The 24,790-nt window shown below is 36.4% G+C and overlaps 1 protein-coding gene across 1 annotated transcript in view; it reads right to left on the bottom strand.

Moving 5' to 3' along the window:
* LOC127617091 (glycine receptor subunit alphaZ1-like) overlaps positions 1-24,790 on the bottom strand; it is a 62,220-nt gene that overhangs the window by 11,107 nt on the left and 26,323 nt on the right. Inside the window, exons 3-8 of the mRNA XM_052088975.1 lie at positions 18,795-18,862; positions 15,636-15,859; positions 11,947-12,029; positions 10,921-11,058; positions 7,562-7,776; positions 4,602-4,748 (exon numbers count right to left, since the gene is read on the bottom strand). Coding sequence (XP_051944935.1) covers positions 4,602-4,748; positions 7,562-7,776; positions 10,921-11,058; positions 11,947-12,029; positions 15,636-15,859; positions 18,795-18,862 — 875 coding nt within the window. The remainder of the gene's footprint in view (positions 1-4,601; positions 4,749-7,561; positions 7,777-10,920; positions 11,059-11,946; positions 12,030-15,635; positions 15,860-18,794; positions 18,863-24,790) is intronic.

Raw genomic sequence — 24,790 nt, 5'->3', positions numbered from 1 at the left:
TCTTAGTTGTACTTCCTATAACAGTGTAGTACTCCCCCCCCAAAAACACTGTAAAATTTAAAAGAGAGGGAAATATTCATATTCTCTCTGAATTTCTGGTCCCTAGATATGGCTCGGGTCCTTTCTTCAATGTTAGTCTATATTTGATTTTTTGCCCGTTTATCATTCGCCAACCAAAAAAGTTAAGTGTGATCGCTTGGGAGATGGACTTCATTATACATGTGAATGGAAATAGAACCAAAATAATCAGAACAGTTAATTACATTTTAGTGCATATAGATATTTCACATGGAATTTCCAGTACCTGTTTAAATATAAAAAAGAGATAAATTACCATTGTGATGCAGGTTTCCAATTAGCAGGTGTAAACATCTAAGACTGGAGAAAATATGTCATTGGGGAAGTTGTCTGCTTAATTTTCCTAAAGGATCAGCAATTTTCTGGATGGCAGCTTCCATCAACATAAGTCTATGGGATTTTATTATTTTATTTTTTGCCCATTTTATTACCTTCCTTGCAAAAATCAAATCACTTAAAAAAGTAATAGCCCCTTTCCTCAACAAGCCACGTGATTTGAGGTATAATTTATGTCTGGAGCACAAACTGAATGGGATGAGTAATTTGCAGAAGTTTAAAACTTAGGGTTAATGTTTATTACTATGGGTGGCCAATCAATTAAATAGTTTTTTTTTTTTTTTTATCGAATTAACTACATGATATGCTGCTTAATTAATAAACTAATCACATATATACATATTTGCAGAGAAGGGCCCCCAAATAACAATAATTTAACATACAAAGATTAAACAATTATAAATAAAATAAATAATTATAAAAAAAAAATACAAATTCAGATGATTAAATGCATTACATTAATGTGATGAGAGCAGAAAAGTAAAGCATTGAAAAGACAATACAAAATGTGGTCTCAGAATGCAATATATTGTTTATATTCACATTATAGCACACAAGCCAATCAATGGCCTATAGTTCACATCAATCAATCTTGCAAATTAATTTGTAAATCTCTTTGATAAAGAGTTATTATAAAAGCTTTTCTATGGTTGCATCAATGTACATATGCATCAGATGGATACTTTTGGAGATTGGCATCTGTGACAGTGCGGAGGGCGGGGCCGGGTGGTGATTCTGCACACCCGGTTCCTTATCAGGCTAATTAAGCCTCCAAGAGGGATAAATCCAACTGAGGATGATGGTGCGGGAGAGAGAGAGAGATCGTTTACGGGAAGCTGACCGTCATGTGTGTGTTTTGTGTCTTTTGTTTAAGTTTTTTCATTGAATTATTATTTATATTGTCAAGCCTGTTCTCGCCTCCTCCTTTCCCTTATATTCCCTTTACAGCATCATAAACCATGTTTTTTTTAGGTTGCTGTGTTAAAAGTAGTTCTACAGATCCCTGCATTCAGAATTGCGCTCCATCCAGCTGTGTTTAAATGCAACGCATTCTCATCTTTTGCTATCGCTAGTGTTAAGCAAGCCTGAGTTTGGTTTATTGTCTTTGCAGCTGGAGTTTCGCTAACTGCCCCCTGCTGAAAACAGGTGGTACTTCAAGCTTGAACTGCTTTGATGGTAGGAATATTCTATTTTATGGTACAAGGACATAATTACATATTTTTTAACATGTTTTTGTTTGTGTTTTTTATAATTGATTGCACTGAATTAACATGGTAAATCGACATCCCTAGTTTATTTTTCTTCAAATCCCTACCCCTAAGAATGAGCACTAATAATAGCTATGCTTTCCTTCGCAAGCACCACTAATGAGCAACACTCACCTATATAGGGAACAATAAAGCACACAGCAAGACATCAAACTGATAACACTCCACACATGACTGCAAAATATTTTGCACCACACTATAGTCCAGTGCCAAGTCCACTCAACATCTCTGCCTCTAATAAGCTCTCCAGCAAAGTGAGCTCCACTTTAATTCAGGTTGCACAAAATTGAATAACATGCAAACCAAAACCAGACACATTCTGCACCTTTATCACCCTATTCAAGTTCACCCAACCTAAAGGCTAAATACAGGCAGCCTAAGGAGTGTGACAGTGGCTTACTTATCTCATCATGCTTATTTACATAGATAATCCCCCTCATATCTTCCTTGCTTTTAGATGGCAGCTGCACAGCTCAGAACTGAAAGCTAATAGAGGGGTCAATTCCTTGTGAGCTATCCCTCCCTGCATCACAATCAGCCATAACGAGGTAATTACTCTCCATCAATCTGTAACTCACTTATATACTCTTGTCATTGTTAGGCTAAGCAAAGACATCTGCAGTCCAGAGGTGGTACTGTTTCACCTAGTTAATGAAATTCTTCTACGATATAGAGTCGTATGGAGGACACTCTGGTAGTCTGGACTCAAAATACTTTCAAAGTGGATCACATTAAATGATGAGAGCTAAATTAGAGTATGTTTAAGTAAACATGCTTATTTGCTTATATTTTTTAAATGTGAAAACTGTATGCAGTCATATAAAAGAGCCATTTGTAAGTTGCTATCAAAAGCATCTCATCCAGACTAATAGCATCTGTTTTGGGGCAGGACTCTCTGTTTGGCTGATAAGGTTAATAAAACATTTATTCTCTTTTACCTAATTTTATAACTGAAAAAAATTTATAATATGTATTTTTTATTATTTACATATATATATATATATATATATATATATATATATATATATATATATATATATATATATGTTAATTTTATAACTTTTAATTGTATATAAATATATGCATATTTACTGTGCATATACTGCATATACTGTATATAAGTATATTATCAACACATAGGAGCAAGTGCACTACCCAGCAGGCCATGCTTCTGAAGAGCTGTACATGGTTTTTATCAGTTTCAAGAAAATGTATTTCTGAAAATTCCCTTATTCCTGATTAATGAACATCTCACTTATTCAGTCTTTTCAGGATGGCTGTCTCCACAATGTTTAAACAACATTCCTCTGGGGTCAGTCACACCACAGCTGAACACAGATCTCAGAGACGAGCAGGAGGAATCCTCATTCTACACCCAGACACCTGCTGCCTATAGCAGGCATGAGGAGGAGGTCGATAAGCTCCTGTGATAATGCTGGGGAGTTGTTTTATTGTGTAGTGCAGGGAGGTGACAGCTCCGGGCTGCAGTGCAGAGAGCAGGCACTGAGTGATGGCCCCAGTGAGGCAGAATGGAGGGCTGCACCCCAGCCGTGGATCACTGTGGCCAGGGAGCTTAATTTAACTGGGAGTGATAATGAAAAAGCAGCAGACCTATTGGTGGGCTGCATCTCCTGAAATGGAGAACACTCCATATGTAGACACCGTATATCAACACTGCTGTTCTTTTATGACCAGTACCGTTAACAAATATTTTTATGTTTAAGTGGCCGGTAAACTATTTGCAGAACAGATTTATAATGATTGTATGATTTCTTCTTTTTAACACAATAATAGCTAAATAATCATTACACGAAAACAATAAAGACATAATAATAATAAATTATTATTATTATTATAATTATTACTATTCATGTCATTATATTATTATGATTAATACAAATATTGAATTTTTTTGCAATGTAAATACTCTTGATGAGTATTTAAAAATGTTGATGGAATTCATGCAAATAATATATCAAGTATGTTACTTTACCAGTGAACGCTTATGTTTCCTGTTGAATGCAAAATGGTGGTGTTGGGTGCTACTCTTTAAAGACACACCAGATGATTCAATCTATCTGTCTAACAATAAATCATTGTTAAAGAATTGATAACCGATTAAGTAGAAAAGTGTGAATATTGTTGATAAATATGGGTCAAACCAATTATCGGCCTATCTGTAAAAATTTACCTCGTTCAAGTGGTAACTCCTGGAAACTCTTGGTTGGTCACATATTGCATGGGAGTCTAGGACATTCATGCCAAACAGCTGGATTTGCAGTTTGTTGAATTTGCCCTTGGTGGCTTAATGTTGGACTGCTAACAGCAAGGGCTGTGTAGTCTGTCTTTGCGGATTTACCTGAATAGAGCTGAGGGAACCAGAGACTAATCTCACTACACCTTTTACATGCTGCCCAGAGGCAGACGAAGGATTACAACAGTGGGATTCAGGATTTATATTGAGCTTTCTGAGCCACTTGAATGATCTCATCATGCCAACTCGCACTACACTATGCGTTTATAGAGCATTCATGTTTCAACTTCACTCACATTATCTTGGTTTCAGTCTCAGATCAAAATGATGTAATTCTATTTTAATAAATTATATCGCCTGCAATCTTTTGGCAATAATAGCACAAGCACAAGACAAATATACCTTTTTAGAATTTTGAGAATAAGACACAATATGCCTAATGTGCATGGAAAGGATGTTTGCGCTGAAAAGAATGGCAATGACTAAATTGAAATACTGCATAGTACTATTTCAGTGCATGTAGCACCTGGTTAAACAGGATTGCGGTGGTTAGTGAATAAAACTTGGGTGTTTGCTGATTATATTACAAAAGTAGCACCACTTGAATTTGCCTTTGTGTTCACTGGGCTTGTGGATGGTTGGAGAGTGTGGGACTTGTGGTTCACCTTAAGATGTCTTCTCCTCCTCTGGAAGCGCAGTAGCTCCTTGTGTTGGCGTGCGATGAAGTTGACAGCTGCATACTCCAGCAGGGCAGAGAAGACAAAGAGTAGGCACACAGCCATCCAAATGTCAATTGCTTTCACATAGGAGACCTGCAAGAAGGCAAAAACAACAGGATTGGCATTGAGTAGCTGAGAACAAGCACCACTCTGACTCATTGCCTGGCTTAGACTGAGTCATTCGCTATGCTCAAGTGCTCAAAACTTTCCAGTTGAGAAAGTCGTGAAATATGCTCATTATAAAGAAGAATAACCAAGAAGCAATTTCATTTGAAATCCAGGCATCTACGAGAACTAATCTACACAGTTTGATATAAGGATCAGTGTTAATGAATAAAAAAATGTACTTTAAGGAACTTAGGCATAGTAGTACAACTACCAATCTTTATCTGCAGTTTTGTCAAAGCATGATCGTCGTCAGACAGTGGTCCCTACTCAAACAGTTGATTGAAGTTTGCTCAAGAAGATGCATCGAGAGTTGCTCTTTGGCGTGGAAAAGAGTTCAGCTGCTGGCCTGACTGTTTGGCTGAGACTCACTTTATTTGACAAGCCAGTAGCCACAGTGGTCATGGAGATTAGGTGGCATTACAGAGAATGCATGGTTCAGAAAGCATTGTTGAAATGATGAGAGCTCGCTGGGGTGAGACAGTGCTGACGAAATACTCAAGTGCCTAAAAATTTATGAGCCTATAGAGCCTTGTCAAGAGTAAAAAAACAAAATTTTTGAAGGTTTTTTGGGATGAATGTGGCTGGACAGAGAGGAGGTATAGCAATCCAAGGAAATGGGTTGCATTCAGCGTTCAACAATAGGGCATCATAATCAGATTTGGACTTTTGCTGGCAACATCCATTTCCTTGTCACTGGCCAAAAAAATAAAAAATAAAAAGATAATTTTCATTAAATCATTATTATATTTTTAAAAAGGTCAGAAAAATACATGTAGTTGTATTCCCCCTAAACAATATTTTTATTTAAAAAAATATACATATATCAATTTATGTTTTCAATATACAATAGCAAGAAAATGTGTATAAACACATTAATACAAATGCATTAATTAATATTTGTTTTATGATGATGACAGATATATTTAAATATATATTTTAAATTTATAAATATATTATTATTACTGGACAATTGAGGCAGTGTTAAAAATGATTTGTTAATATTTATCAAACCATTCTAACAAATACTACAATACTATCACAAACCATACTTGCAATTCTGACAAAACCTGATCTACCTCTACTTACTGTGTGTTAATGATCTAGATAATTTAACCTTAGTGACAATTACATGAGCAGAATTTAACAGAATGTGCAAAACAACAATGTTCTAAACACAGAAAACCAAATATTTCATTTGTGTGGCATAAAACACACGCACATGATAAATAAATAATTGGAATATGGCCTGATATCAGCAATCGAGCACATGACAGTTCCATCAACTATACATGGAATGCTCTTACGCTGACCTCAACAATCTGGCCAGTTTTTTTGTTGAGTCCTGATGTTATATCAGGTTGAGCGTGCATACCGTGACAAATGGAATTTAAGAAGTTTCAGCATGCTGCAACGGTGCATATTTGAATGATGACGATTGGGCCAGCAGAACATCATTGGAATGGGGCTGAATCATACAGATCACCCAAGCTGAGAATGATTTCCCAGGACATACTCATACAACCCACTTTAATCACATAAATCCATGTTCGAGAGACAAAGGTTTTAGTGTGACCATGTCAGACATGACAACCTGAATATATTTACTTGAACAGTATGTGTGTTTCTTGCCTACAGTTGCCAAGTCATGGTACATTTAAAGGATCAACATGGTAGTCAAACTACAGCAATATCCTGTCTGTATAATGCATATGCACGCTGTATCTCATCTATAACACAGCATGTAGAATGTAAAATTCTTGTTCACAATACACAAAAGACAGGTCATTCAAGGTTACACAAAGCAGGTACAAAGAGATTAGAAATGATGGACATGATTTTGTACATTCTTCAAAGTAGTTATGACAACAATCACACACACACACACACACACACACACACACACACACACACACACACACACACACACACACACACACACACACACACACACAAAGGGACATGGAACTCATAACTGAAAAAATCTGTAGTTAAATAAATAAAGAGGAAATAATAGCAGGTCATTGAAAATCATCATGACAAATTGCTATCAGTGCACAAAGATTCATGAATAATGAATTAGCTTTCATGGCCCCATGCTGGTCTTCTTTGTGCCATAGGCTAAAAAGGTATGAAGAGCTATGTGAGATTCTCCTTGAGTGGCCAGTAGTATTTTTAGTTTTTTGTTGTTTTTTTTTTTTTTTTAGGTTTTTTTTGTCTTTAGTTTTCATGCGGGATTTCTCAGACAAACATTCCTTTGGCATTGAATGTTGTGTACTTAACTGCATTTACCAATAAATAATGTGAGATTTAGTTACCTCCACTGTAAAATATTACATACAATAAAATACAGTAAATGTTTGTTGCAACATTTTTAAATGAACACATTATACGTACATATACATCCATTACTAACAGGTGAAGAAATAGCCATAAAGAAATGTCTTATTGATGTTATTTTTTCTGAATGTGAGCAAAACATTGCAGCCATGCTCCAACCATGTTAGCTCCTCATTATGTATGCCCTTGGTTGTGAAATTAAACATTCAACAAGCACTTATAAATATAGTGTTTTGGTGTTCACATACTTTTGGCTATAAAGTGTGGATCAATGCTTTGCCTCAAAACTCGTGACAAATTGTAGGAACCAAAATTATGGAACTTTCTAAAATAATTCCAACAGGGATAAGGGTTTTATAGGGAACTGATTAAGCAGAAAAATTGCAGGACACCCTACTGACCTTCGGAAGAGAGGCTCTTGATCCTGAGCTCTGGGTGGTCATGGTCAGCACAGTAGTAATGCCCAAGCCTACACGAGCAGGAGCAGCATCCATGTTAATCCAGAAGGACACCCAAGACAAAATGACAATCAGCAGACTGGGGATGTACATCTGGATCAGATAATAGCCCATCTGTCTTTCCAGGTGAAAACGAACCTCTATACAGGTGAACTTCCCTGGTAAACAGAAAATGTACATGGTTTTCATTGCAGCCTCTTTGTGAAGTGATTACACATCTGTTATAAAAAAAATATATAATTTTCCATATGTTTCTGCAGTACAATGTCATTGCTGGTTTATTTTGATTGTTTTAGCTGCTCCCACATCTTGGTCAGACAGGTCAGTTGTCTGGTTTTAGAGGTTCTTTGAGCACTTACCAGCTTGGCCATCTAAGGCAAGCAAACCAGCTAAGAATGGTAAAGATTTTAAGCAGGGCCGTGTTACTTTCAAATGAGTTTACACACTGCAAATAGACAGCAAATCTCAGCTGAAAATGTCAAGGTCAAGGTCCATTCAACTTTAAGATTTTTGCAGTTGTTTGTAGAACTGATATTGTCTAAACCTCAAATATTTCCTTTTCCTTTGGAATATTATTTATTGTCTGCAAAGACTGAAACATTTGCTTAATTATCTACAGTGCATAGACATAAAAGGAAAATACTGTAAATATACTGAAAGCAAACAGAGGTATTGGATTACATTCTTTGTTGATTGAAAACAGCCAAGCGAATAATAGGTGAAACCAGCATTAAAATGAAAATAACATCTAGTCTGCCCTTCCCCAAGGGACACTGAGGGTGCAATTGGATGGAGAAAACAAACCCAAAGGAAGCTGGACTGTAGAGCTAATAAACCACTAATAAACAGTGTTGGGTAAGTTACTCTAAAAAAGTTATTAATAACTAACTACTAATAACATGTTTTACAGTGTAATTAGTTTACTGTACTAATGACTCTGTCTGAAAAGTAATTGCATTACTTATTGCTAATTACTTTCTAAAACCTTGACCAGATGAAAAATACAAGTATAGACATGAAATTGTACTTTTAATTCTTTCAAATAAATCATATAAAATCAATTAAATTATGAATAAACTGGCTAAAGAATTTAAGGGGGCTGCATTCAAATGGAAAACATACATTTTAACATTAGACTTTAAATTTAAATTTTAAATTCACTATTTTTTATATGTAATTGTTCTATAGTCTTCACTGTGTTTAACACAATTACATCAGAAGTAACTGTAATTAAATTACTTACAAATTAAGAGTAATCCCCTTTACCTTTTCAATGAAAAAGTAATTTAATTACAGTATTTAATTACTTAGTAATGCATTACACCCAAACTTCTAATACATCTGAGAGAAACGACACCTTAATTTCCAGTTAATGCTTGAGCACAAGCACTCAGCACTGGGTTGGCTGTCCAGTGCTTGCGCTAAAAGAACATGTCTGTTTCAACAGAAGAAAGAAGTGAGAGAGAGGGAGTGAGTGACTGAGAAAGAAACACAGCAAGGGGATGATTACAATTTTAGGGCAACCTCAGAGCCTTCGATAGGCTTCAACTGCACACCAACAGTGAGGTGAGAGGTGACGTGAAAAGTTAACACACCACAGGAATAAGATCTGAGGTCACAGATGAGAAATGCATCAGACATGAACGAGAAAGAGGACTTAGCATTGTGCCCAAAATGGTTTTATTATTGAAGTGCCTAATAATGTTTTTGAAAACTTAATTGAAGCTATGTAGTATTCATTCATTAATACATTAATTGTATTTATTTGTTAGCTGAAAAGCTGTTTTTATGATGATGAAATTGATTTTAATACATTTACTCAAACAAAGCTTTTGTACACTGTAAAAGACTGTAAATTTGCTACAGTAAAAAGCCCTTAATTGGTAAATTTGTAGTCACCTTATAATATATGGTACAAAATTTTAATATATTTAAAAAGACAAAACATGTAGTTTTACGGAAACATTTTGTAAAAATAATTTTTTTAGATGCAAAAAGTCTGATTTTCCCATATCAACGGTACATCTTTTTATGGTAAATTACTGTTAAAAGTACAGTAAAAAACAATAATCGGGCGTACCCAGAATTCCCTGTGTGACCTATTACATTTAATTATATTTTATGGGAATAGTTATTCTTTTCTTATTTGTAATATCTGTTATGTACTTTAGGGTGTTCTGTATTATATTTAATGTAGTTTAGTTATTTTTTACGGCATTATTTAAATTGCATTACCTTGATGGTGTTTAGTGTTTGTGTGAGTGACAATGAGCACTGTCTCTACATGTTAATTGGTCATTGCTCCAGGAAGCCTCTATTGATGAACTTCATGTTATCATGCCCTTTTTTTAATTTCTACTGTGATTAACAATACATTATAAAGTGAAAAACAGATTTGTACAGTTTCAGAAGGTTAATATCAAGTTTATCAATTAATAATATAAACGACAATAATGCACCGTAAAATATGCAGGCATCAAAATTACATCCCGTAAAGCCTGACACGTGGTTACCTTATTTTTTACAGTGAATTTCTGGCAACCACATCTACCAGTTTTTTTAAGGGAAATCTAACTGATTTTTTTTTTAACAAAATATTGTTTCAGAAGATTGGAATATTGTGCATTACTTTTATGATCATTTTATGGTGCTTTTTGTATTTTTGGAGCTTTACAGTGCAAATCCCCATCCACTATATTTTTATGAAAAAGAGCAGTTTGGACATTCCGCTTATCATTTTTTTGTATTTTTTTAATGGACAAAAGAAAATAATAATACAGGATCGAAAAAACATGAGGGTGAGTAAATGATAATATTTGGATGAACTATTTCAATTATGGTTAAGCAAAGATTCACAACCTTTTTAAGATCCTTAACACTGGAAGACTGTTGAAGATATTTTACAAAACAACTGGCATTAAAAGTACACTTTAGCTCAATGAGAATTATTATTAAAGAAAAGGGACAGAAAATTTGCTCTAACTGTCCCTTCTGTTTAGGCATGCTTCTATTTTGATCTGAGCTAGTCTCGCCTTCAGCATTTTCCCCGCATTATCTGGAGTGTAACAAATCCTGACTGTTGACGTTGACCGAACAGATGGTATTTAACTCAATTGAAAGTTCATGAATAAGAATCAAAGCAGAGCTGTAGCCTCCATCCTTCAGTTTCAGAACCAAGTAATTTGTAACAATGTCTCCTATAACAGTGTTATTTGTATGTGTGTTATCTGCGTTTTCTGCTTGACTCTAAACAAACAGTACAGCTTCAAATGCCAAATAATACAAGATAAAATGGCACTGACCTGTGTTATAGTGCTTGGTGCAGTAGCGCAAATCTTTCTCTTCCTTTAGTAAAAACTGAGGTAACGTCAATCCGTCTGCTACCTGCACAGCTCCTTTCTCATCCCACTCAAATATGAGATCATTCATCGTGTAGCCAACTGGTGGAGGAAAGACATAGTGGAATCAAATGTTGTTCAGGAGAGACAGAACCACAGCTTAATTTGTTGCAGAACAAGCCGGATCCAGATTCAGTTTCATCCCATTTTTAAGTGGATCCCCCATCTCGTAACTTTCTGAAAGAAATGAATGCTATGGTCTGTGCATATCTTTCATAAAAATCCCTATATTCCTCATATCCCCATAAAAAATGTAAACAAAAGTAGATTTACAACACAATTTACAACACAAGTGCCCGACGTCACACTGCTCACAGTGTAGGAAACGATATTGATTTTAATGACAGCGACGTAGATTTGTCATGTTCAGTCCCACATTTCCTATTGAAACAGGAATTTTGGACCACTCTGGAACATTAGGAAGGGCTTGTTTCTTGTTTTTAAATTAGACAACAGACACTATTATAAACCATGATTTGCATTTGCTGGTTGGTTGCACAGCTAAGGAACGCTCATATTCTAGTGTTTCATTTATGACCAAAAAAAACCCTCCCCCCAAGCCACCAGATTCTTCACTGTTCCATTTTCCAGGACCTCGTAATTTGCAAATGAAGCACTGGAGACAACATTTTAGTGTTCACATTAAAAGAGCAAAGGCTTCAGTGAAAAAGAAGTCCGGAGCACATTCTAACACTAGTTTCCCAGCAGAAATATGCTTTAATTGAGCAAATTTGAGAATAAATAACATACATCTATAATGGTAGGAGGGGCCAGCAGTGGTTTGTGCTTAAAGCATCTCCCTGCTGACTGCTGCACGGTGCTTTTAAATCACTACGCTCTTCATCTCCTCATGCCAGCCACTAGAACATCCATCTCTGCAGCACTGAATAAATCCTCTCCATCAGGCTGAAAGGATGAGGGCATACTTACAGCTCTCCAGCTGCATTATACAGGTCTGCACATCCATAGGGAAATTCTTCAAGTCCATGGGGCAAGCCAAAATCAGTGTTATTCTGAAAACAATAAGATCCACCATCAGTAACAAATAACACAACAAATTAAGTCAGAGTATTCTTTTCTATTCCCCTTTTCAGTGGTTAATCCATTAAAATGTATGAAGTTCAATATTATTAATGTAAACCTTTTCAGTGGTTGATCCATTTAAATGTATGAAATCCAATATTTATTTAAACCTATGAATATTAACATATTAACTAATTTATGCTGATTTTGGAAACATTGTCTTTTTTGTATTTTTTAAAAAAAATGTTTTTAATAGACCTTAGACCAAGGGCACAGCCAGGAAATTACTTTTGGGTGGGCCTCATTAAAAGAAGATGGGCCAAAATGTTGCCCAAATAATTTTTCTCCAAAGTCTCCTTAGCAACAGAAAGGCTGTCACATTAAAATATTCCTTTCACACTTTCAGAAGGTAGAATTTACAATTATTTTTGTAACCATTTTATAAATATACATATTTGAAGTAAAAAACGAATCTCTAATATTCTGGGTGGTCTTGTGTCTAATTTGGGCCACCCTTGGCTATGCCACTGCTTCAGACAGATTGACTAGATTACAAACTCTATCAATTGCTGTGGACTGCATGTAGATTATGAATCCAATTTTAGTTATGTCTATTCAATGCTTCACTTATCTGAAACAAAAATAAAGATAATTTAAATAAGTATTTGATCATTTAAATAATGTGCTTATCATGTAACTAATTTAATTAAAAAGTTTAATCGCTTGACAATCCTAATTTTAAAGCAAAAAAATAGAATCTGTGATGCTTTCTGCAGGCGCATGTTCCTTGTGGGCCTACTCATTATTTTCTTGATAAACTGACTCAGATATTAAAGCTAGATAAAGAAATAACCCAGGGCAGAGCACTTCATGGACTCAATACTCACTCAAGGCTGTAATAATGCCACTATCACAGGCAAGGAGTTATTTACCTCCAATTTTCAATCTTTTTAATCTAATGTGCACTGTGGCTGAAGCAATTTAGGGAGTTCACAGTGACGACCAAATTGATCTGAAGGATTCATAGTTTGATAGTGTCAAGTTAAGAGATGAGCATGCTACCTGTTCTATCCTCTCAGTCCACATAGCTATTCACTACAACCCCAGTCCTCTTTAATGCTAGAATTATAAGATATGAAGTGAATTTGGGAATAAGTGAAAAGAAAGATACATGCACCCTTTTATTTTAAGCTACATATTTCATTTGATAAGAATAAATATATGTATAAAGTTATACATTTCATAATACCACACAATAAAAAAAACATGATTTCAATGAGATTTAGCTTCAACATATTGCAGTAATTGTCAACAGGTTTTGCTTTGGAACCCATATTTTACATCACATTGATTTACATCAAGTTAAACCAAAACAGTTCAAAAAAATTTTATAAAACAAAAGGTAACAAAAAGGTCCTATTAATATTACTATGAACTGCATAGGCCCCAGTAATATGCAAACCTATTAATATGACATAGGCTGAAAACTACATTTTGCAAATGCATGAACAACATCGGAAGTGATGTACCACCAGCTTGCCTGACACATGTAACAAAGATTGGGCAAAATATTGGATTCGTTTTAGCCTTATAACAAAGTTATAGATGACAAAAATGACCTTTGACATCAAAAACAAACCAAATGCAAACCTTGATTGCCTCAATTTTAAAAGTCAATCAGCCTGATTATTTTGCTATCCTAACTAAATTATTTTCACAATCATATGGTATGTTATATTATCCCTGCTATCTGCTATCCTATGCTATACATTATTGTCCTTATATATACATTTGTGAACAAACTGTATAATGTACAGTATTAATTAATTACATTGAAAACTTTACTATCTACATTTTTGCAAAACTTGATATTAAACTTGCAGTTTCCAGGAGAAATGAACACTAGAGGTGCTACAACAACTGTGTTTTTTATACAATTTTACTCAAAACATGACTTTAATGGCTGATAATGACTTTATAAATACTTTTATATAATTTTTCTCTCTATTACTCAGAACCTGCTATTTTATGATATCAACACACTTTTAATCTGAAGCATCATTTGAAATACTATACATTTTAATACTTGTGTTACAAACCCACCAACATAAATATACTTATTCCAAAAGAAATACCTTGCATGGGGGCCTGGGAAACTCAGCAAGTAAAGACGCTGACTACACCCCTGGAGTCACGAGTTTGAATCCAGGGCATGCTGAGTGACTCCTACCAGGTTCCCTAAGCAATCAAATTGGCCCGGTTGCTAGGGAGGGTGGAGTCACATGGGGTAACCGCAGGGGTGTAAAGTAATGAATTACAAATATTCATGTTACTGTAATTAACTAATTTTCCCTCAAAAAATTACTTTTTAAATAGTTAACATTTTTTTGACTTTTACTTGAGTACATTTTAAGTGCTGTAACTGTACTTTTAATGCACTATTTTCTGTGCATGTGATGTATTTTAAAAGTTGGCATACAGTGTTCATTATAATGGGGCATATGTTTTGCAACTCAATACTCAATACTCATTACTCATGAGTACTTTTACATGAGCTACTCTTTTACTCTTTGTAAAGGGAGTTATGGGAAAGGAGGAGGCGAGAACCAGCTTGGAAATATAAATAATAGTTTAATAATAAACTGAACCCTCAAACTGTCGTCACTGGCCGCCTTTATTCCTCGCGTCCCCCCATCAGGCTGATTGGGGACCGGGCGTACGTTGTCCTCCTCCGTTCTACACTCTTACTTGAGTAGATTTTAGGACAGCTACTTTTACTCTTCTCACACAAAATATTTTGGGATATAACAGTACTTCTAATTAAGTATGATTTTTCAGTACTCTTTCCACCCCTGGGTAAACTCCTTGTGGTCGGTAAAATGTGGTTCTCGGTCTCGATGGGGAGTTTGGTGAGTTGTGCGTGGATGCCATGTAGAATAGCGTGAAGCCTCCACATGCATCATGTCTCCGTGGGAACGAAGCCACGTGATAAGATTCACGGATTGACGGTCTCAGATGCAGAGGCAACTGAGGTTTGTCCTCTGCCAACCGGATTGAGGTGAGTCACTACGCCACCACGAGGACCTAGAGCGCATTGGGAATTGGGCATGCCAAATTGGGGAGCAAAGGGTAGAGAAAAAAATGTAATACCTTGCGTGTAGCTCACCTGATAGGGCATCCGACATTGAGTCAGAAGATCGCGATTCAAGCCCAGCTATGAACTGAAGCTGACACGTGACACATGAAGTGGCACGAAATGAGGTGGTTGCTTCAGAAAATGTGCATTTTAATTCCGTTTCTGCATTTTAAAACACTAATGGTTATGTTTAGGCGTTCATTTGGTAAGGATGTCTCATTTATATTTTAAAACTATTTGTTAGGTTCAGGCAAACGTTTTATGTTAGGGAGGTATGTTTTAAAAACATCCATCAAAAATTCACCCTAAAACCTCTGTCTGAATATGACACTATTTTACTTGCTTTTGGCACCCCCAGCTGGACATTTCACTGGAAACCTGCAGCCAATCGTGTTATAGAGCACGTAAAGTTTTAATTGCAAAAATGAGATCAGGCTGGGATTATGAATTTGATTATTACCTTATACTGTACAAGACATTCCCATTTTTTGAGATCCTTAGAAGCTTGTTGTCAGTGGTAACCTCGTGAAAATTGGCTCCCTTTTCATTGGCAAAGAACAGATCTGGTTTCCAAATGGAGTCCAACATGGAGGGATCAAGGTCAAGTGAGTCATCGGGGTATTCGCTGTAGGCCAGCCGAGGGTCATTCCACTGCTGTCTCAGGAAAATGTTCACTCTGTAATCCTGTGGCATACAAAGACAGCCATGTCAATAGATCAGAGGGGAGGAAGAACAGATACTGTAAGCAGGTTTGCAATTAATATCAGCTTTGGGAGTCTGTGCATTTTCACAAGGACATGTTTTTTTTTTTTTGCTTGTGTGTCTAAACTCAGTCCAGGTAAATTAGGTGTCGTCTCACTATAAATTTCACTTTGGATAATTGTTATTTGTGGAGATATATGTGGCGAAATGGGCCGTGTGTAAAACCAGTGACATTTCTCCCCAACAGACTGACATAATTATCAATTCCTTTCCAAATCAGGCTTGCAGTTATATCATTTCAGGGAGACTATTAAACTGTCTAGGCAGTAATGTACCTTGGAATGATCCACATGGAGGAACATATAGTAGATGACCTTTGCAATGGCAATCAGCTACAACATGCAAGTACATTTCAGGGCAATTATACTAATGTAAGGTGACCGGTTCATCCCCAGAATTTCAAAATATTTTGATGGAGGAGAATCATCTGCCACAGGTTATTAGATTTGCCTCTCAGATAGCACAGCCAACATTGCTTGGAAAAAGAACATTTTACATTTTTACTATCGATTTTACTATGTCAATATTCCTCCCTTATGATAAACAGCTCACGGTCATTTTTAGAAGCCAATGAACCCTGCAAAAACAACAAAGCCATACATAGCGGCTTCATTACCAATGGCATTATCTCCAATTACTCAGGTGTTATGTAAACACATCTGTTCTCCTCTTGCCGCCTTAACAGCACGGAAATCACAAATATTGCGCAATTAGTAAACGCTCCTTTCTTGTCTTCTCTGATTATCTGACATCCATTACCAAGACCAAAGTTGTGACACAAAGAGAGTGCCTGAAGTCAAATGCTACCCTTCAAACATACAGCTAGTTTCCGACAGAATGATTTTGCAAACAAGCAATGAGTGGGCACACATTCATCAGGGCACACACACAATTTTTTTTCCCGATTTGATTTCTCTAGACTAAGGAGTTTGATTTATGGCAACAACCTACTCATAATGCAATTCAAGCCCAAGGCTAGATCCTATCCTGGCGGTGACATATTAGAAAAAGTTTGCATTCTGGCATGACTCTTGCACGCCTTAACTCTGCTAACAAATGCTGGACTTTGGAATTTACACATCCTCTCTAACTTCGGCAAGAAAATGAAAGAGCCAGCGAAGTAATTATATAGCCACTTGCCTCTCCCTTGGCCCCGTACCTTAGAAAAGGGGTAAACAATTAAGACAGTTGAGGGCTGGTGGAACCGCTGGTCCCAGTAATGGCCGGAGACGGTCAGATGACACATTGTTCTCAGCTGCCCTATAAGTGCTAAAGATTTATTGATTTTGCTTGCGTTACCTTCTTCTTCCCCTCCTCCTCGCTGCGGCTGCTCAGTGTGAACAAGGGCAAGAGCAATGCGGATCAATTCCGCTGGTTATGGAGGAAAAAGAGAGTGGAAAATGCTCTATTTGTTATGCCTTAGGAAGAAATCTTGGTCCATTAGGACTTTGGCATGCCCAATCTTAAGAAAAAAGATATTTACTTAGCCTACATTCACTAGAGCTGTATATTACCAATGTGATCTCATTCGTTTTTTTAGGAATTTGCATGTAAAGTGTCATTTTCTGATAGGTTGGTTTTATTGTTTATATAATACATACAATACATTTTATTAACTGGTTGAATGTTTTGTATTTAAAATAAGTTATGCTATTATTCATATAATATTTTATTAAAGTGATAATTCACTTAAAAATGAAAATTCCATTCCAGATATGTATGACTATCTTTCTACTGCAGAATACAAGATTTTTAGAAGCAAATTTCAGCTCTGTAGGTCCATAAAATGCAAATGAATGGTGACAAGAACTCAAAATGTCAGAAAAGGGCATAAAGGCAGTATAAAAGTAATCCATGTGCCTTCAGAAGCAAAATGATAGGTGTGGATAAGAAACAGATTACTATTAAAGTCCTTTTTTACTATAAATCTCCACCGACCAGTAGGTGACTGAATTTGAAAGTGTAGATTAAAAGTAAACAAAATACTTAAATATTGATTTGTTTCTCCTCCACACTTATAATACCTCTTCTGAAGATATGGATTTAACCACTGGAGTTATATGGATTACGTTTATGCTGCCTTTATGCCCTTTTCGGACATTTTGAGTTCTGGTCACCATTTGCTTGCAATGAATGGACATTCCGAGCTGAAAGGTTCTTCTAAAAATCTTCACTTGTGTTCTGCAGAAAAAAGAGAGTCATACACATCTGGGATGGCATGAGGGTGAGTAAATGAGATAATTCTTATTTTTTGGGTGAACTGTCCCTTTAAATATATATTTTAAAGGTTTGCAAATTAACACGATATCTTTGGCATGATTTGATATTATAACATTTTCAGAAATGAGTAAATAAGAGAAACACATCAATTCTACGCCACTAAAATGGACACTGTTTTGCATATAATTCATACTTTTATCAGCCATTCAAAGAGTGCAAATGACTTTCAGTCCCATCTGGGTTTGTCAATAGGGCCTACATTACACTATAAGAGAATGAAAAAAAGCTTCTCCATAATTTTGGGATTGTGTACTGACCTTGATCAACTATGGCGATGATCTAGCAATCTTTGAACATTGATAAAAACATAAAAAACGCTGGACTACTGGGAGCACATATATGGGCATATGATCAATACGTCAATAGTGTGAAAGTCTAACAATTGGTGCACATATTCAAATCACTGCCTTTCCATCACCTTAAAATGGTTCATAAATTAAGACCACATTATCTTATGTTTATTTTTTTTACAGAAGGGATATTGGTTAACTATCATGTGGTTGATTCTTCTCTTTAATTTAAGTATATAAAGGATATCCAAACACCAGAACTTCAACAAAATGACCAATGCACTCACCATTGTTGTTTCAGCAATGGATCCAAAACTGTTGATAAAAATGTTGCATGTTACGTTCACAGGTGGACCTGTGGAAAAAGAAAAAGATGGAAAAATACAACACATAAGTTCACTGATCCTGAAAAATATATGCCATAAAATCTTGATTCAGCCTATTCTTCATTAAGGGACAACTACTGCTGCTACAAACCAACACTTACCTTACCATTAAATGTCAGGGTTGACATAAAAAAATTACAGAATATTTATAACATATATGTCTTGGTTTTTACAAAACAATGATACTGTTACTGTATGGAGTACAATTTATTTATTGTCAAAGAAAAAAAAAGAGAACCAGAGAACAGTGTTTTCTGTGGACCAGGACTCCTGTACAAACATTAATATTATTAGACCACTGAAAGAGCAAACCATCAAAGAAGCCTGAGAGCACAGCGCTTTACTCAGGGAAGCCATTATACCTCCTATTTCTGTTTTAGAAAATATCAGAAGTGAATCTTTTTTCTGGCATACAATGAGACAGATAAATGTAAACCTCCAGTCATAGAGACGGATGTAAACGACTGGACAGAAACCATATTTCTGCGGTTAAAAAAGACTGATCACATATGGCTGTGTAAGCACATAGAGGGAGAGAATCGGAGTGGCATGGTGCTCATGGCCTTGTAAAGACCCCGTCAGGCTGCTCCACACTTCTGATTCGTTTAGATACAGAGCTGCTGAACAGCACAGAGAAAAACCTGCACCCTGTTTTTCACCTGCTGATGAGCCATACAGAGCATCTTAAGGTGCTGAATGGGTACATTCTAGGAAATGAACATATTGCAATCTGCAAAGTCTTGCAAAATTATTTAGTCATTCTCAAGCTCTAAATTTCTCTGGAGGTGTAACCCCCAAGTAAGTTAATCCTAACTGACATCATATGATTCGACAAAATATTCTACACAACTATACCTATGCATCATCAACAATTTCAGCAAACAATTACATCATCAACATAATACACACAATTCCTTTGTTCCAATACTGAAAAAAATGATATATATATATATACATATATATATATATATATTTACATTTTATCTTAAATATTAAACATCCTTAAAACAAAACAAATTACAGAAAGACATAAGATATTACATCTTATTTTCAGAGATACAAACTTTAGTGGGCATTATGCTTAAATTAAGAAAAAAAAACTATTTGCCCAATAGAATGCGTTTTTTTTTTTTTTAAACCCCATTATCAATGAGTGTTTCATGTTTTCAGCATTAACATTATATATATATATATATATATATATATATATATATATATATATATATATATATATATAGTTTCAATTATTTTTAAATAAGGCAAAATACCTTATGTCATTTTGCATCTCAAGTAATTTTATCTTGTTTTAAGAGTATTCAGATATTTTTTCAGTAAGAAAATATTTTCTTAAGGTATCGTAGGTGCACTCCAGATATGAAGGCTATTCCAAAAGGTAGGAATCTTTATAAAGCTGCCTCCTAAGCTACCTTGTTTAACCAAATCCTAAGGCAGCCTCACATGGATCCTTCACCGAGAATGTAATCCAAGTATGCAATTCAACAAGCTCAGTAAAAAAGATGGTGGACGTGAGAGAAATGATGAATAAAATGTACTTTTATCATTCAATACTGGAAGTACTAATAAAACTAGATCAGTGTAATTAAAAATACATAGTTTAACCAATAGTTTTGTTTAATGTGTATTTATATGCATGTTAGAGTATCGTGTTGTTAGCTTAACATGCTAATGTCAAACTCCACTGACATTTGTGTGTCAAGTCTCCCGCTTGGAGCACTATTATTGTGCCACCTTTTGTAGCGTGCTCCAAATCGATCACTTAGGAGGTTCCGTAATGGCCAAGATACAGCCTTTGAAGGCAGCTGCATATACAGTGAGGAAAATAAGTATTTGAACACCCTGCTATTTTGCAAGTTCTCCCACTTGGAAATCATGGAGGGGTCTGAAATTGTCATCGTAGGTGCATGTCCACTGTGAGAGACATAATCTAAAAAAAAAAAATCCAGAAATCACAATATATGATTTTTTAACTATTTATTTGTATGATACAGCTGCAAATAAGTATTTGAACACCTGTCTATCAGCTAGAATTCTGACCCTCAAAGACCTGTTAGTCTGCCTTTAAAATGTCCACCTCCACTCCATTTATTATCCTAAATTAGATGCACCTGTTTGAGGTCGTTAGCTGCATAAAGACACCTGTCCACCCCATACAATCAGTAAGAATCCAACTACTAACATGGCCAAGACCAAAGAGCTGTCCAAAAACACTAGAGACAAAATTGTACACCTCCACAAGGCTGGAAAGGGCTACGGGAAATTGCCAAGCAGCTTGTTGAAAAAAGGTCCACTGTTGGAGCAATCATTAGAAAATGGAAGAAGCTAAACATGACTGTCAATCTCCCTCGGACTGGGGCTCCATGCAAGATCTCACCTCGTGGGGTCTCAATGATCCTAAGAAAGGTGAGAAATCAGCCCAGAACTACACGGGAGGAGCTGGTCAATGACCTGAAAAGAGCTGGGACCACCGTTTCCAAGGTTACTGTTGGTAATACAGTAAGACGTCATGGTTTGAAATCATGCATGGCACGGAAGGTTCCCCTGCTTAAACCAGCACATGTCAAGGCCCGTCTTAAGTTTGCCAATTACCATTTGGATGATCCAGAGGAGTCATGAGAGAAAGTCATGTGGTCAGATGAGACCAAAATAGAAATTTTTGGTCATAATTCCACTAACCGTGTTTGGAGGAAGAAGAATGATGAGTACCATCCCAAGAACACCATCCCTACTGTGAAGCATGGGGGTGGTAGCATCATGCTTTGGGGGTGTTTTTCTGCACATGGGACAGGGCTGACTGCACTGTATTAAGGAGAGGATGACCGGGGCCATGTATTGCGAGATTTTGGGGAACAACCTCCTTCCCTCAGTTAGAGCATTGAAGATGGGTCGAGGCTGGGTCTTCCAACATGACAATGACCCGAAGCACACAGCCAGGATAACCAAGGAGTGGCTCTGTAAGAAGCATATCAAGGTTCTGGCGTGGCCTAGCCAGTCTCCAGACCTAAACCCAGTAGAGAATCTTTGGAGGGAGCTCAAACTCTGTGTTTCTCAGCGACAGCCCAGAAACCTGACTGATCTAGAGAAGATCTGTGTGGAGGAGTGGGCCAAAATCCCTCCTGCAGTGTGTGCAAACCTGGTGAAAAACTACAGGAAACGTTTGACCTCTGTAATTGCAAACAAAGGCTACTGTACCAAATATTAACATTGATTTTCTCAGGTGTTCAAATACTTATTTGCAGCTGTATCACACAAATAAATAGTTAAAAAATCATACATTGTGATTTCTGGATTTTTTTAGATTATGTCTCTCACAGTGGACATGCACCTACGATGACAATTTCAGACCCTTCCATGATTTCGAAGTGGGAGAACTTGCAAAATAGCAGGGTGTTCAAATACTTATTTTCCTCACTGTATACATTTTGGGCCAGATCCTGTTTAAGTCTGTGTACAATGTGAGGACACATAGTTAATTGCCTTTGGCATATTCCTTCCACTGAGTATTATACCGTCTGTAATCATTTGTCTCTTCTTGGCTTTCCTTCAGTATGTGACGCAGCGCAGAAGAAATCTAATGTCCTCACCCCCACTGCAGTTCATTTGTGAGCCTGGCCTCCAATAAAGAGAGGAGAGAAAGAGTGAAAGACAGAGCTCATTAACTGTCAGGAAAGGGTGACTCATCGGCAAGAATGATTTGCTTTGCCATGTTTTTGCCAAACAATATCCAGCCTACTCTCCTTTCACTGCACCTCTCACTGCAGAGCGGATGCAATAGCCAACGGAGGGACGTCTGATGATTATTTTTATTTTTATTTTTTTTTACATTTTCCCCAAGCCAATCAGAACTTAATTTCTGAGCCATACCTCCACCCTCATCTTGTAGAGGTGACAGAAGTTTAGAAGCCTCACACGTCTCAATGCGCTTCTGTTTATTACACAGACATAAACAGGACACGCAACTCGCAAAGATCAGCCTTGTCTGTCCTAGTGACAACCTAATCAAAGACAGAGTGAATGTGAGTAAGGACAGGCTTTCAACGATGTATTGACATTTCGTATGTGCATAGCTAAATCATTTGACTGAAAATGTGTATGATGATAGCGTAATTTATTTGCATGCGCTATCTGTGGTCAGAGTTTGAAATGTACTTTTTATATCACCAGCCACTGTGGCTAGAAATTTTCCAAGGTCACTAGCCACTAAGCATTTTCAGTAGCCAAAATCCCCCACCTCGCATAATGTGATAAAGGAGACTGGAGACTGTAACTGCATGCATTTATTTGGACATTTTGTTTCAACAAGAAGGATAAAAGTTCAGTAGGACACAGACCTGATGGTTAAAGTAACCTATAAAAGGCAAACATCAGTTAGAACAGGAGTAGAATATAACAGGAGGAAAATTTGTCAATCATTTTTAAATTTTTCCAATTTTCAGTTTCAACCCCTTCAAACCCCATTGTTCTACCATTGTTTAACAGTAGCATTTGTAATAACAAGGCCATTAGGTAAGACGTGGCTTCACATTACTGGGGTTAGTTTAATGTTGATAGTCTTTTCTAAAAAAATAAACTGTAGTGTTTGTTATGAAAAAGCTAATAGCCTAAACACATTAATTTAGAAACCTTTCACTGCAACTTTCACAGTTAAAAATTATATAAAATAATGTCTAATATATTCACCCTAATAGATTTAAAATGAATCTATACAAGTTACTAGTTAGAGTTAAAAATATATATATATTTCTTTTAGTAAGGATGATGATGTGTATTTTAAAAACTGATGATGTATTTGTCTCCTCTTTACCTCGTCGGTGCAGTTTATAATATACAGTATGTGCTGTCTAGCAGTTTGAGAGATTTGACTACCTCCATATAGCAATTTATACTAGAATGTTCTTTGTAGAATTCAAATGGGTCACAGGAGTTTGTGGTTTCCACCGACTGCTGGAATATCAGGTGAAGGGTTAGGGTTCGCCCTATGTGCGTGACAGATGCGCGTGTATTTTATAAGATGCATGAATACCATTCCTGGTATTCATAAGGAGTAATTTCCTTTGGCAGCAGCTCTGAGTCACCCGACATTAACACAATTTTCAATGCAGGAAAAACCCTGAAAAAATGTCTTTCGACAAAGTGGCTAGTAAGAATGACAGAGCTACCCGCCACGGCTGACTTTTAGCATTTGGGTGTTAATTAAGCAGCCGATGTATTAAAGGAATAATGCGAATCATTTAAAGGAGCAAACATGCACAACATTTTGTGCTGAATGTAATTTGCATGCCACAATACCAATCTTGTGGGTTGGTTCAGCCTGATCTCACATAAAAATCTGCAAGTACAGTGGGTACGGAAAGTACTCAGACCCCCTTAAATTTTTCACTCTTTGTTATATTGCAGCCATTTGCTAAAATCATTTAAGTTCATTTTTTTTCCTCATTATTGTACACACAGCACCCCATATTGACAGAAAAACACAGAATTGTTGACATTTTTGCACATTTATTAAAAAGAAAAACTGAAATATCACATGGTCCTAAGTATTCAGACCCTTTGTTCAGTATTTAGTAGAAGCACCCTTTTGATCTAATACAGCCATGAGTCTTTTGGGAAAGATGCAACAAGTTTTTCACATCTGGATTTGGGTATCCTCTGCCATTCCTCCTTGCAGATCCTCTCCAGTTCTGTCAGGTTGGATGGTAAACGTTGGTGGACAGCCATTTTCAGGTCTCTCCAGAGATGCTCAATTTGGTTTAAGTCAGGGCTCTGGCTGGGCCATTCAAGAACAGTCACGGAGTTGTTGTGAAGCCACTCCTTCGTTATTTTAGCGGTGTGCTTAGGGTCATTGTCTTGTTGGAAGGTGAACCTTCGGCCCAGTCTGA

The sequence above is a fragment of the Xyrauchen texanus genome, chromosome 23 (genome assembly GCF_025860055.1).
Source record: "Xyrauchen texanus isolate HMW12.3.18 chromosome 23, RBS_HiC_50CHRs, whole genome shotgun sequence".
Taxonomy (NCBI): Eukaryota; Metazoa; Chordata; class Actinopteri; order Cypriniformes; family Catostomidae; genus Xyrauchen; species Xyrauchen texanus.
Note: the sequence above shows the minus strand (reverse complement) of the source record. Positions and strands in the feature narration are given on the sequence as shown.